General features: G+C 38.2%; 1 protein-coding gene across 2 annotated transcripts in view; it reads left to right on the plus strand.

The window, feature by feature from the left end:
• enpep (glutamyl aminopeptidase) overlaps window positions 1-15,902 on the plus strand; it is a 128,641-nt gene that overhangs the window by 87,197 nt on the left and 25,542 nt on the right. For both annotated transcript variants that reach the window (XM_055645385.1, XM_055645392.1), the window contains exons 5-7: window positions 8,222-8,376; window positions 9,625-9,738; window positions 12,764-12,898. In XM_055645385.1, the coding sequence (XP_055501360.1) occupies window positions 8,222-8,376; window positions 9,625-9,738; window positions 12,764-12,898 (404 nt within the window). The remainder of the gene's footprint in view (window positions 1-8,221; window positions 8,377-9,624; window positions 9,739-12,763; window positions 12,899-15,902) is intronic.

The following is a 15,902-nucleotide window of genomic DNA, read 5'->3' on the forward strand; positions in this document are numbered from 1 at the left end:
AGGTGCTGCCTGTCTCGCTGAGTTACACCGGAATTTTGTGTCTTTCCTCACTGATTTTGTTAATGTTACCGCTAAATTCCTACTCACAAATGCACTTGGACGATCTCTGACACCTCCCTCCCCTTTCTTGATCGCTCTGTCATCATTACAGGGGACAAACTATTAACTGACGTCTAATACAAACCCGCTGTTTCCCACATTTACCTGAACAACACCCCCTCCCACCCTGCCTCTTGCAAAAACACTGTCCTCAACGCTAAATGTTTCCATCTCCGTCTCATCTGCTTTCAAGATTAGGTTTTCCATTTTCGGATATCTGTTTCTAAACACAGTTTTGCACTGATCCCTCACAGCATCTACTTTATGTCCCAGAGTACTACCCCTGCTCCACCATCCCCTAGACGGAACAAGGAAAGAGTTCCCCAAAGCCCCACCATTCACCCCAGCAGCCTCCGCGTCCATTGCACCATTCTCCAACATGTCCGCCACCTCCAATGTGTCCATACCACCGGTCACAACTTCCCATCCCCCACCCTTTTCCCATCCCCACCACGGCGCAGAGGGAGAGCAAGGAGGGAAGAGACAAAGACTTAAGACTTTTGCCTTCTATCACAGTGAGGAGGTGCATGGTGAACTCACTGTGGTGGATGTTAAATTTGTGTTTATTGTGTGTTTTTGTCTTTTTTTATTATATGTATGACTGCATGGCAACAAAAATTCGTTCAGACCGAAATTCAATTCAATTCTGCATTATATAGAGACCCGCTCCCTCTGCAGTCCTTGCCTCTCTCATCCCTTCCCACCCAGACCATCACCTCCCCAGATGCATTCCCCTTCAACCACAGGAGATCTCACACATGTCCCTAGACTTCCTCCCTCACATCCATCCAGGGACCCCAGCTGTCCTTCCAAGTGTGACAAAGTTTGCATGCACCACTCTAAGCACATCCACTGCACCCAGAGTTACTGATGTGGCCTACTTGACATCAACAACACCAGACATAGATTCAGCAATGGTTTTGCCGCACACTTGCTCTTGGTCCACCAAACCCAACTAGATTTCCTGGTTTCTAACCATTTTAACTCCTTTTACCATTCCCATTCTGACCTTTCTGTCCTGGGCATCCTCCATTGCCAGAGTGCTGCCACATGCAAACTGGAGGAACAGCATCTCATATTTTGTTTGGGTAGCTTACAGCCCAGTGGTATGAACATTAAAATATCTGATGTTAGGTAAATTAAAATAACACCCATTCCCCTCCCACTCAGCCTTTATCCACTCTCCCCTGTGCCCCAACTCGACACACCCTTTTCTCCCCTTCCACCTGCATTCCTTCCTCTGGCTTCATAATTTGAATCTCTTCTATCCTTGTCCCACATCTTTAGTCTTTTCATTTCTGGCCTTTGTCCAAAATCACCCTTAGCTCTTTTCACATATCGCTTGCCAGGCCTTCTCCTTCCCTCACTCCCCTTCCTTCCAGCTTCATTCCCAACTGCCCACCACTGTCCCGACCCGAAACATCACCTATCCATGTTCTCCAGGGTTGCTGCCTGACCCATTCTGTTACTCCATCACTTTGTGTCTTTTTTTTTTTTGCTGGAAACATTCGCAAGTAAACCAGTAATCTTACTGGCTGCCCCATCCAAGCTTGCAATTATATACGCTAGCTAAAAGCGTAATTAGTCCTTAACAGTAGGTAGTTTTCATGAGCTTACTTGATGTGCATGTCAAGGTCTGGTTCATTCCTGACCTGATTGTGATATTCCCATGTGACCCAATCAGGATCCTCCATAATCCAAGGCCAAGTAACATTAAAATCCCTCATCCTTTATTTTCTAATGTTTTCCCTCCTTCGACTGCATTCCCACCCTCCCACATCATTTTGTCCCCCCCCCCCCCTCCCTCTCCTCTAGTCCTCACTTCCTTCATTTTGATGATTGTCAGTCAGATATTATCTGATAAAAAAATATTTAATGCTTCAACTATGTTGTTGTTCTATAACAGATTTGCCAGAGTTAAATGGCTTGATAACATAAGGTCTTAAATGAACATGTGCATTTTAAAATTTGGGCAATACTGATACCCAGACATAAACTTTAATCTTTCTGCAGTCCAAATTTTTTTTCTTAAAAATGCATTGACTTAATTGCCAACTACTGTTTCGCTAAAGCAGTTCATAACCATCATCATGACCACTGAAGGGGCAGGTGGCTTTATTAGATTTTTCTCTTATATTTATCTTTTTTTTAATGCAACGACCATAATATGCAAGTTAATAGCAACAACTTATGTTTATATTGCAACTTTTATTCAGTTCAGTATTCCAAGGTACTTTTCATTTGGTAAATACCGTAGATCTGAGTAAGAGTGTCATGGTTTGGGAGCTTGGGTGGAATTGGAAGAGCAAGATAAGATCATAAGACATAGGAGCAGAATTAGGACATTCAACCCACCAGGTCTGCTCTGCCATTTGATCATTGCCAAGTCTAAGTCCTGGAACTCACTTCCCAAAGGTATCCTACTCTTACAGGAAGGATTGCAGCTGGTAATGAAAAGCATTTAGGTTTGGGAAATAAATGCTTTTCTTGATGGTGAGGGGAAGATGCCAGAAAAGTGAAGAAAAAAAGGATAATACACAGTAGGTCTTCCAGAGCATGAGCATAGAGGGGAATGAAGGTTTCAGTTGCAAAGTGAGGTCATGGGTTAAATTGGAAAGATGCTGGAGAAACTCAGCGGGTGAGGCAGCATCTATGCAGTGAAGGAAATAGGCAATGTTTCAAGTCGAAACCCTTCCTCGACCCGAAATGTCACATTCCTTCGCTCCATAGATGCTGCCTCACCCGCTGAGTTTCTCCAGCATTTTTGTCTACCTTCGATTTTCTAGCATCTGTAGTTCCTTCTTAAACAAGGTGGGTCATGAGGTGGGTTTACACCATTCATTGAGATAAAACTGGTCAGTATCAGATGAGTAAATCAAGAAGAGAAGGATTTCAGATCACTCCCCGCTAACTTTCTAAAATTAGAAGGAATGTCTACGAACAAATCGTTCTGGAGGTTTAACTCGCAAATTTTGAAAGACCCACAAGGGAGTATATATCTAAAAAAACAGATGGACCTATTTTTTTAGACAAACGATACACCAGATATATCGCCCACTTTATTATGGGAATCCTTCAAAGCATTTATTAGAGGAGTCATTATCTCGTATCAAGCTTTTCAAAATAAAAAGAATAAGAATGACCAAAGACAATTAGAAGAACAAATCAGACAACTAGATATAGATAATGCTGAAGATCCAACTATGGGTAAACATAATAAAATTTTAATACTGAAATTTAAGCTAAATAAATTATTATCAGAGAAGGTTATAAGATTATTCCAAATTACAAAACAAGAACATTTCGAATTTGGGGATAAACCCCATAAACTTTTGGCACGCCAACTGAAAAAATGGGAAAAAGATCATGCAATTTTAAAGATTAAATCAGATAGAGGGGAATTATTAACACTACCTAATGATATCAATAAAAGATTTGCTCAATTTTACAAGAATTTATACACATCAAAAACGCTAATAGACAATAATAAAGTTACAGAATTTTTGGACAATTGTAACCTTCCAAAACTAGAACTGAAGGAACAAGAAGAACTGGGAGCACAAATTACATCTAAGGAAATAGAAGACACAATAAACACACTTAAGAATGGAAAAACACCAGGACCAGACGGATTCAGTAATGAATTTTATAAATGTTTTTACGACATAGTTTCACAACGTCTACAGAAAATGTATACATACACTTTTAAAAAAGAAATCTTACCTGAAACACAAGCAGAATCAACGATCACATTAATACTTAAAAAAGATAAAGATATAGAAGAACCAGGCTCATATAGAGCTATTGCTTTGTTAAATACGGATCAAAAAATATTAGCAAAAACACTAGCTAGAGGACTAAGTCAATATGTTAGTAAATTAATAAATGAGGATCAAACGGGATTTATACCTAAGAGACATTTATTTAATAACCTGAGACGTCTGCTTAACATAATGCACTCGCACAAACTTCACGAACAAGAGTTATCTATCATTTCATTGGACGCAGAAAAAGCATTTGATCAAGTAGAATGGGATTATATGATTAAAGTATTGCAAAAATTTCAAATGGGAGAGAACATCATCGCATGGATAAAATTATTATATAACATACCCATGGCTAGAATATTAACTAATACTATACTATCTACGAAATTCCAATTAACAAGGGGCAATAGACAAGGATGTTCATTATCACCGCAGTTATTCGCTCTGGTAATTGAACCTTTAGCTGAAAAAATTAGAACACACCCGGATATTTACGGTTATAATACAAAATATTCAAATAACAAAATATCCTTATATGCAGACGATGTATTACTGTATATCACAAAACCCCAAATCAGTATACCAAACATATTAAATCTAATTGAGGACTTTGGATCTTTCTCAGGAAACAGAATAAACTGGAACAAAAGTGAAATTATGTCGATAAAACCGAAAGACTCAACACATCTCTTGAAATTCCCCTTTAAAATAGCCACAGAAAAATTTAAATATTTAGGAATTGAAATCACTAGAAACTATCATGCTATGTTTAACGCCAATTATAGCCCCTTACTTAAGAAACTAAATAATCTAATCAAATTCTGGAAAATGCTTCCGATGTCTTTAATAGGTCAAACAAATGCTATAAAAATGATCCTTTTACCACAAATCCTATATTTATTTCAATCAATTCCAATATACCTTCCAAAAAAGTTTTTTTCAAAAAACTAGACTCAGACATTACAAATTTTATGTGGGATTATAAATCCCACAGAATACAAAGAGCACACCTTAGTAAACCAAAAGAGATGGGTGGTCTAGCGCTCCCTAACTTTATGTACTATAATTGGGCAGTAAATATTAAAAATATGATTCACCTGCTGGACAACTCTGCCCAGCAGGTGGACTGGATTGTAATGGAGAGAGGGACTGCTCCCCGTGTAATACAGGAGCGACTCTCCTCTCACCAATGAATCTGAATAACAAAAATTATAATAAAAATCCAATGATACATAGCACAATTAGAACTTGGAAACAAATAAAACAGAATCTAAAGTTAAGAAATCTATCTCTTTTAATGCCAATAGTCAATAACCCGTCGTTTAAACCTTCAATTATAGATAAATCATTTACACAATTGGAAAGAATGGGAATCAAAACGCTCGGAGACTTGTATGAATTAGGAAAATTATTATCATTTCAACAATTACAACTGAAATATAATTTGAAAAATAATCAATATTTTAAATATCTTCAAATTCGTGACTATCTGAAAAAATACACACAAGACTATCATAATATGTCCCCAGACTTATTGGATGAAGCCATGAAGACAAAGGCTGAATCAGCAAATGTAATATCATACTTATACAACATTATTTTAAATATAGAAATACCTACAACCGATGGTATTAGAAGAGACTGGGAACAAGAACTAGCTATAAAAATTTCAAAAGAGAGCTGGGATAAACACTTACTATATGTGCATAAATGCTCGATCAACGCACGACATACTCTAATTCAATATAAAACATTACATAGACTATATTATTCAAAAACTAAAGTAAATAAACTTTTCCCCAATGTCTCACCCATTTGTGATAAATGTCAGTCACAAGAAGCTACCATAGCGCACTCTTTTGTTTTTTGTATAAAAATCCAAAAATTCTGGAACTAAATATTTGAAATCTTCACAAAATTATTTAAAATAAAACTTGTACCAAAAGCAGAATGGATCATTTTTGGAATATCGGAAGGTAACCCCGAATTAAACGTGTTTCAAAAGAACTTACTTAATTACGGGCTAATAATGGGGAAAAAAGCTTATACTCAAATTTTGGAAAAATGCTCCAATACCAACAATAAAAATGTGAATTTCAAACATGTTCGAAACACTACACTTGGAAGAGATGAGACTCCTCCTAGCAGGCAAAGCAGACCACTTCCAAAAGACGTGGTCTGCATTTATGGAACTATTACAAGCATAAGGTGCAATAGTAATTTAAAATATAAATGGTACCAGGATCTGGTAACGGGGGGCATAAAATAAATTTAAAAAAAATATATATATATATGGTTGGTATATCCTTTTTTGCGGAGATTTGTGTTACAATAGAGCGACTGTTTTTCTTTTTTTTTTCTTTTCTTTCTAGGGTCTTATTTCCTTTCTTTACTTCCTTCTCTAACTTCTTCCCTAAGGGGCTTTCTTACCCCAACACTTTCCTGCACCTTTACGATTCTTGCTCACTTTCCTTACTTCTTTTATTTCTATCTTTTTTAAAGCTCGAAAAATGAAGTGGTACAACAAATGTAATAAGATATATCTGATGTATATTATTGTAATTTACTGTACTTCTAATATTTTTTTTTTAAATAAATAAATAATTAAAAAAAACAGAAGAGAAGGATTGGTCAACGTCACAGATTATAAATATAAAGATGAATAGTTTGCAATAATCATAACATTTTCAACTGATGATTTTGAGCCAACAATCTGTCACAATGGAGATTAACGCAGGATTGAGATGCACAGGGAGAGTTTGGAGTGGAACATTCAAAGCTTAGGATTTTCATAACGTCTTTATAATGAACATTATTGGAGTTGTTGAAATTCACAGTGTTAATTGATCCTTGAATGTTCCTTCCTTATCTTTTTATCACATAAAGCAGAAATCTATTTGGTTAAAACTCTTAAAAGTTATGGGGAGAAGGCAGGAGAGTGTATTTGAGAGGGAAAGGTAAATCAGCCATGATTGAATGGTGGAATAGGCTGGAGGGGCCAAATGGCCTAATTCTGCTCCTATAACTTATGAATTCTTTGGAAAGGAATGTCTGGTCCACTTAATGTGTTGCCCTTTTGATATCCCAGATATTAGAATCTCCTGTCGCTCGTTGCTGTATATTGATAAAAATAAAATGAACTCTTTGCTTGCTGCAAATATAAATTTATGAGCACCATATGAAAAATACATAGATTTCTCCATTAGTCTTCCATGATCACTAGCTATTGCCCTCTGTAAATTTAGGCTCAGGGTTGATTCCCAGAGCAGCTGAGCTAACTAATTCTAACTGGTGAAGCAAGTTCATAACTAGGTTAAAGCCTTTGGTTAAATTGTAATTATTCATTCAGTTTAAATAACCACTACAGTTGCATAGGTTTCTTAAAATTAGCACTAATTTTTGGGTGATATTTGCTGAGCCATTTCTTAACATGCTATATATCTTATACTGCTATCATAGTGAAATAAATATTAACAACTTTTACTCTGTTTAATACTATTGTTATTTACCATCACAAATTATAAAGGAATGCCCAAGATCTTGATAGGCCAATAATATGGCATAGCTATCCCCAAATCAGAATTGTTTTTCAGATTTCTTAACTTGTTTCTTGGTGAAGCAGGCTGCCCTTTCACCTGAGATAACATTGACTTCTTAATAGAGATCATGTATGTTGCCTGGGGAACAGGTAAAGAAATTAATTTTATTTTGCCAGAATTCTGTCCATATTTCAATAGGAATAGGAATACTTTATTGTCACATGTGACTAAGCACAGTGAGATTCTTTGCTTGCATACACAATGTACAATACTATATGTACATCGGCTGCTATAAAAACATTAAGCAGTGCGTTACAATTTAATAATGGATTGCATTTCGTTGTCTCTGTACTGTACACTGACAATGACAATTAAATTGAATCTGATATTGTTTTCATGGCACCATGTTTTCATATCCCAGATATCAGAATCTCCTGTCGCTCGTTGCTGTATATTGATAAAAATAAAATGAACTTTTTGCTTGCTGGAGTTTGCAGTGGCCTTAGGTTAACATGTGAAAACATGCGAAAACATTCTCAAATATTGGACTTATTTTTTTTAATGTATTTTGGTGCTGGAATGTTATTTTCTGACACTGAGGATGTATGCACAGCTCCGATCCACTTATTGCAAATGCTAATCATCTGAACCCAGCAAAACCTCACCACTCCCACTACAATGTCCTGGGACCCTTTTGAGCATTTGGCTCATTTTTGTGGGCCTTCACAATTATTTATATATATTTTACAGTCAAGATGAAATAAATGTAGCTTATACATTTTGTCACATATGCGTTTTGACACTTTCTCAATGCAGATATGATTGCTATCCCTGACTTTGGGACGGGTGCAATGGAAAACTGGGGCCTGGTCACCTACCGAGAGACGAACCTGCTATTTGATGCAAAGGAATCTTCCTCCTACAATCAGCAACGGGTTGCTTCAGTTATTGCCCATGAACTTGTTCATCAGGTACAATTAGAATGCAACTTTCATTTTCCAGTAACGTTCAACTTTTGCATGTCATGAATCTATAAACAGCTGCAGATAGTGAAATATTTCTTAAAACTTATGCTTTGTCGTAAATGTCTTCTGTAACCTGGCATGATTGTCTCACCTAATTTAGTGGTGAGTCTGGAATTGGTATGTCCCCACTGGTTGGGAATACTAACACCAAATTAAGGTGCAGTTAATGGGAACTGCCATGATTTCCGAGTTATAAAACATAAATCAATTAACCAGTAACAAAACTGATGGATCCAAATATTCATTCGATAAAAATCTTTAAGACAGACATAATCTCAAACTTTTGAGATGATGTACTGTAAGAAACTTCTGAGACTGAGGTGTTTGAGCAGGTTTTAGAAACTGACATTCTGAGTATATAATGTGGAAACCACAATGAATGAATAAGTTTATTGGCCAAGTATTGTCATACAAGGAATTTGCCTTGGTGCTCCGCCCACAAGTGACAACATGACATACAGTGACAGTTAGGAATGACAGATAAAAATTAATAATAAAACATTATCGATTAAACATGTGAATTACATAAAATACCAGAGCAAGAGGCTACAGATTTTTGGTTATTGGGTAGAGCTACTACCAAAAAGCTGTTTTTATGTCTGGCTGTGGCAGCTTTGACAGGCTGGAGTCGCCTTCCAGAGGGAAGTGATTCAAAGTGATTCAAAACAATCAGAAATACAGAGCAACCGACGTTAAATTTTAAAAGATCGTTTGATCTACTTGTATTTTATTAATCAACATGATTTATACGTAATCGTGCTTATTTACAACAAAAATGATGCAGAAATAGCAAAAGAAAAGTATTCCAATCAAATTAATATTATGAAAAATAGTAATGAAGGGGACTTTTTTCTACATTTCTATTTGTAATTTTGGGTCAAGGAAAGAGAGTTGACGTCAAAGCCCTGTTTCCACCAATCTTTCCAGCACCATGCACAAGAAGAGCAAGACGCCATTGTATGCAGATGCTGAGAAGTGTGTTCAGCTCTGGCTGAACAATTTCTAATCTTGTGATGTGGACTCGATAAGAAGATTTGTAACTTCAATGAAAAATACATGTCATGTCATTATTAAAAAATGTTGAGGGCTATCAGATGGAGAAATGAGGCACAAAATGGTTCAGAATTACTGAAACCAAATATATTGAAACTAAACTCAGTCACATCTTAACAACATGTGTATTTGTGTTTGCAGTGGTTTGGAAACCTTGTCACAATGGATTGGTGGGATGATTTGTGGCTGAATGAAGGATTTGCTAGTTATTTCGAGTATATTGGAGTGAATTCAGCTATGCCTGATTGGTTAATGGTAAGTTATTTTTTTCAAATAGGTTCTGAAATCACATTGTGGGATACATGCTTAACACACGCTCTGTGATAGTTCCTGCTCCCACTCATTTAATGGGAGTGTCAGTGATGTGTTAACCCAGTCAAAATTTGTTTGTGCAAGGAGTTAACAAAGAGTTCTCTCACTGTGAAGAGAGTGATTGAAGACTTCCATGGTAGTTGGATGAGAAGTTAGGATTGATTAAATTTGGTGGCCAAGGTGAGGCAGAAGGTAGGAGTGAGTCTCAAAGAGGTACTCCCTCTTGCATATGGAAATTGCACTGTTACGACCCATAATCCATTCCTGCACTGTAGCTGCCACCCAAGCCTGTTTTTAGTTTAGGTTGAGATCAAAAATGGATGTTGTCTGTAAAGGTGTAAGAAGGAACTGCAGATGCTGGAAAAATCGAAGGTAGATAAAAATGCTGGAGAAACTCAGTGGGTGAGGCAGCATCTATGGAGCGAAGGAATAGGTGATGTTTCGGGTCGAGACCCTTCCCCAGACTGATGTGGGGTGGGAGGGGTGGGAAGAAGACAGGAAGAGGTGGAGACAGACAGTGGGCTGTGGGAGAGCTGGGAAGGGGAGGGGAAAGAGGGAGAAAGCTAAGGACTACCTGAAATTGGGGAAATCAATGTTCATACCGATGGGGTGTAAACTACCTAAGCGAAATATGAGGTGCTACTCCTCCAATTTACGGTAGTGCTCACTCTGGCCATAGAGGAGGCCCAGGACAGAAAGGTCAGATTCAGAATGGGAGGGGGAGTTGAAGTGCTGAGCCATCGGGAGATCAGGTTGGTTATTGCGAACTGAGCGGAGGTGTTAGGCGAAGCGATCGCCAAGTCTACGCTTGGTCTCACCGATGTAGAGAAGCGGAGACCTAGAGCAGCAGATGCAATAGATGAGGGATGAGGCTCAGGTAAACCTCTGCTGCACCTGGAAAGACTTTAGATCCTTGGATGGAGTCAAAGGGGAAGGTAAAGCGACAAGTGTAGCATTTCCTGCGGTTGCAAGGGAAAGTACCAGGGGAGGGGGTAGTTTGGGTGGGAAGGGACGAGGGAGTGGTCTCTGCGGAAAGCCGAAAGGGGAGGAGATGGGAAGATGTGGCCAGTGATGGGATCCCATTGGAGGTTGCGAAAATGGCGGAGGATTATCTGTTGTATGTGACGGCTGGTAGGGTGGAAGGTGAGGACAAGGGGGACTCTGCCCTTGTTACGAGTGGGGGGATGGGGAGTGAAAGCAGAGTCACGGGGTATAGATGAAATCCTGGTGAGAGCCTCATCTATAGTCAAAGAGGGGAACCCCTGTTCCATAAAGAATGAGGACATCTCCGATGCCCCGGTGTGGAACACATCCTGAGAGCGGATTCGGAGTAGACGGAGAAATTGGAGTAGGGGATAGATTCCTTACAGGAAGCAGGGTGGGAAGAAGTGTAGTCCAGATAGCCATGGGAGTCAGTGGGTTTAAAGTAGATGTCAGTCAGTAGTCTGTCACCTGCGATGGAGATAGTGAGGTCAAGGAATGGTAGGGAGATGTCAGAAATGTTCCAGGTAAATTTGTATGCCGGATGGAAGTTTGTGTTGAAATGAATGAAGTCAGTGAGCTCTGCAAGGGTGCAGGAGGTAGCACCAATGCAATCTTCGATGTAGCAGAGGTAGAGTTTGGGGATAGGGCCACAGTATTCCTCGAACAAGGATTGCCTGACGCACCCTACAAAGAGGCAGGCATGATCACTGACATTAACACCATCTACTGTGAGAAGAGCGGCTGCTAAGGACCCCTGAAAAGTCACTGTCTTTCTTGTGCAAGGAATTGTTGACAACCAGATGTTGCAGGCTGGCACATTCCAAGGTCCCGAAATCCCTGGGGTAAAGTACTGAATATTAGTGCAGCACAAAGACACCACTGGAAAAAGCCATAACTTCAGGCCCTATCATTCTGTACAATAAGGGGTTGGAAAGCAATGTAACAAAAACCCTCAGATTTTCTGCTCAGGTAGTGTAGGTAAAGGAAAATTGATGGCATACAGACATAATATAAATCAAACAACTTGTTCTGAAACTGGTTTGTTGTGCCATATTTGTGTATATTTTGTGGATAAAGTATATCTTCGGGAAAACAATTATTATCAAATAAAAAAGAAAGTTGTTTAGCTTATTTACATCAAAAAGGTGCAGTGAATATCAGTACAATCGAAATGCAAATTGGAGGAGCAGCACCTCATATTTCATTTGGGTAGTTTATACCCCAGTGGTATTGACATTGACTTCTCCTATTTGCTTTCTCCCTCCTTCCCCTCCCCTTCTCAACTCCCCCACAGCCTACTGTCTCCGCCTCTTCCTTTCTTTTTCCCGCACCCCCCCACTCACCCCGACATCAGTCTGAAGAAGGGTCTCGGCCTGAAACGTCGCCTATTCCTTCGCTCCATAGATGCTGCCTCACCCGCTGAGTTTCTCCAGCTTTTTTGTCTACCTTCAGTACAATTGAAATGTAGTTGAAGACGTATGGTGAAATAGCCATGGGTTCATTTTAGTTGTTACAGCTTGAATGATAATAAATCATTAAGCTATAAAGCTAAATATTCAATTAACACAGTCACTGACTGTACAGTAATATATATTTTCTTTCAATTAAAAACTATAATGCAAAGGAAGATTTTATTATTTACAGGTAATTCAATTATTACCATTTTATTTAAATTTCAAATTGATTTTATCGTGTCAAAAGTTAACAATATAGTATGTTAGTAACATTATCCAAACTTGCCTTAAAGCGCAGATAGACACAAAATGCTGGAGTAACTCAGCGGGAAAGAGAGCATCTCTGGAGAGAAGGAATGAGTGACGTTTCGGGTCGAGACCCTCCAACAGAGTGCCTTAAAGTGCCTTTGCCGGCATGGGCACGTTAAGACAAATGGTCTTGTTCTGTGCTGTATGTTTCTATAATTCTCTGATAAGATAACTTGGACACAGTGATTGATTAATAACATCTCCAATGTTATCTTTCACAGTTAGATCAGATTCTTACAGATGATGTCTTGTCCGTAATGGCCGACGATGCTTTGTTATCATCCCATCCAATCATTGTTACTGTATCAACCCCAGCAGAAATCACGTCTGTATTTGATGGCATATCATATAGTAAGGTAAAAAATGAAATTAGTACACATTAGACCTCTTCTGTAGCACTGTTTTGTGAGGCATCTAAATGTATGCTCAATCCTTTTCGATGCACTTTCAATTTCTGAATGATTTATAAACTATGAGATGAAAATGCCATTGTGTGGACGATTGCAAACATTTAATTAACACATTAGTGTGAAATTTACTATTCTAAAAGACTTTGACTACATTTAAGATGCGACAGATTATTGCACTTCTCAGTTCATTACAGAACAATTTCAAACACGGTTCATTTTGAATCTGTACATGTGTTTGAGAAATGTGCAACTTAAGTCAACTCATTACTTCTATTATTGAATTACATTGTACGTATTAATGTCAAGATATTTTGAAAGTGATAATGAAGTGAATTCTTTTTTTAATAGGTTGAACAAATAATGCTGCAAACAAATTTGCTTTGCAGACTATAAAAGTTAAATGTAAATAGTGGCCTATCTTAAGCAAAATAATTTGCTGGTCTTCAAAAAGAATTATCTTTCCTCTAAATTACAATCCATTCCTTTAGAATTATTATATTTATCCACAGCAAGTGTATTCTTCAAATATCTAATTTATGTGCCTTTGTGCCTGTTGTTGTACCTCACTGTTATATCTAAAATAAAATAGTACTACAAATTAACTGATTAAAACTAACGTGGTGGATAATGAGAGAAAAACCATATTGTTCAACTACATTAATGGCCGTAAACGTGTGCTTAGGAATGATGATACAATTTTCTATCTTTATGCAATGCACATTCATCATTGGTAATGTGGTTTCATGCATGGAACTGCACTGGCTGTGGCATTTGGTTTGTTTGAGTAAATCTCACTTTTGTCTCCAGTGATTGTATAAAATGGAGTGTAGTGGCTGATGACCAAAATCTTAGTAAAAAGTGATAGATCGCAGGGGGAGTCTTGAAGAAGCTAATGTATGAATGAATGAATGAATGTGTTTATTGGCCAAGTATTCACATACAAGGAATGTGCTTTGGTGCTCCGCCCGCAAGTGACAACATGACATACAGTGACAGTTACGAATGGCACATAAAACATTAAACATTAATAATAAAACATTATCGATTAAACATGTGAATTAAATAAAATACCAGAGCAAAAGGAGGCTACAGATTTTTGGTTATTGAGTAGTAGAGCTCGTGGAAAAAAGCTAATTTTATGTCTGGCCGTGGCAGGTTTGACAGTCCGGAATCACCTTCCAGAGAGAAGTGATTCAAAGAGATGTAAAGTTGTGGAAAGTCTTCTTTAAGAAAACTTCAGAGCTTAGGTCTTCAGCTACCAAATTAAATTTAGGGATGTTCAGGACACTAGAATGTGGAAAAGTGGGGATTTATCAGAGTTATGGAACAGGAGGACACAACGGGTATGGAGAGAGGGAGAGAGAGAATATAGATAATTCTAAAACCAAGCCAAGTTATTTTAAATTGAGCTATTGTTTGACCAGTGTAGACAAGAATAATGGACAGATGGGGCTTGGTACAAGTTAGGAAGTGGGCTGCAAGATGTATATAATCTACAGTTCGCAGAAGAAACGCTCGAGGGGATTGAAAGAGTCAAGGCTAGAGCTTACAACAGCATGGATGGTATTGTACATAACAGTTAAATTGAGACAAGTTTAGAATGGTAGAGGTGGCACTTGTGATGGTACAGTTATGATGGCTTTAAATGTTCTGATCCTTACTAGGAGAGGATTACTCCTCAACTGGTATTGGCTATTGGCAAACAGAGAATGAGATGGTGGTGAGGTGAAGCTGTGTGTTGCCAGTGCATCTTTGGAAACTGAGGTCATGTATAAACTAGAAATAGTAAGGTACCCTCAGGAAGATTGCAGATCTGTGAAAGAAGAAAGTATGGATTTTCTTTTTTTTTTGCAGTTATTTTAATGACAGGGAACATTATGGATTTGGAGAGGAAAGGAAAGTCCCTCACAAATGTAATTTTTATTGATTCTGACCCTTTACTTTGCTCATTTACAAACAGATGTGATTTGATTTTATGTAATAATATTTTTGTCTTGATAATCTCTTACCATTCAACATACAAGTTTCTGTGTGAAAATACTATCCTTAATCTGTAATTTGTTCAAAGTTTCTCAAATGGCATGGAGATTAACATCCATTCTCTTCACTGTAAAGTCATAATCTGGCGTGACAGATTGTTCAGAAGGGTCACGGATGTTGATTAGTTTCTCCTTTCAGCAGAACTCTGGAACTGTGATTGTCTGACATCTTTTCTGTTTTTCTTTAATTCACATTCCTGCTCAATGAAAATCACGTGGGACTCGCTAAAATTGTTCTCAATTCCTCTCTCTGCTATCTGAACTCAGCTACCCAGATGGTATGAATATAGATCTTATGCCCAATTTTAGGAATGGGACCATTGATATTTTTTTTTGGGGGGGGGGGGTTGACATCCCAGATGCAGGGGCCTATAATATATGCAGAAAGATGGAGATGCTATGGGGTGTGTGATTAAATGGCCAGGAAATGGGCCAGGAAGAGCACAAAAAACATGTTGTTTTCATAGATGAAGAAGCTAGAGTTGGATCTGCATTTATATTGGATTGAATCTGTATCTAATTACCATTGGTCAAAACCAATTTATTGTAACAACGTATCCATTTCATCCTTTACTGACTAGTCACCAACCTGAAGATCTTCTCCAGTTCTTGGTAGCACCACCAGAGCTCTGTGGAAGGCAGTAATTTGTAAAAATGTTCTTGAGGTGCACCAAGACTTCTCTGGAGAATGAGGACAAAATGCTGGAGCAATTCAGCGGGACAGGCAGCATCTCTGGACAGAGGTAATGGATGATGTTTCAGGTCGAGACCTTTCGTCAGAAGGATATGAGTTGGAGCTGGAAGGTAATAAAAAAGAGCCTCCTCCAAACAGTCCCTTTGATCAGTCTGAAGTAGGTTCTCGACCCAAAACATCACCTATTCCTTCTCTCCATAGATGTTGCCTCACCCGA

Source organism: Leucoraja erinacea, chromosome 1, assembly GCF_028641065.1.
Source record: "Leucoraja erinacea ecotype New England chromosome 1, Leri_hhj_1, whole genome shotgun sequence".
NCBI lineage: Eukaryota > Metazoa > Chordata > Chondrichthyes > Rajiformes > Rajidae > Leucoraja > Leucoraja erinaceus.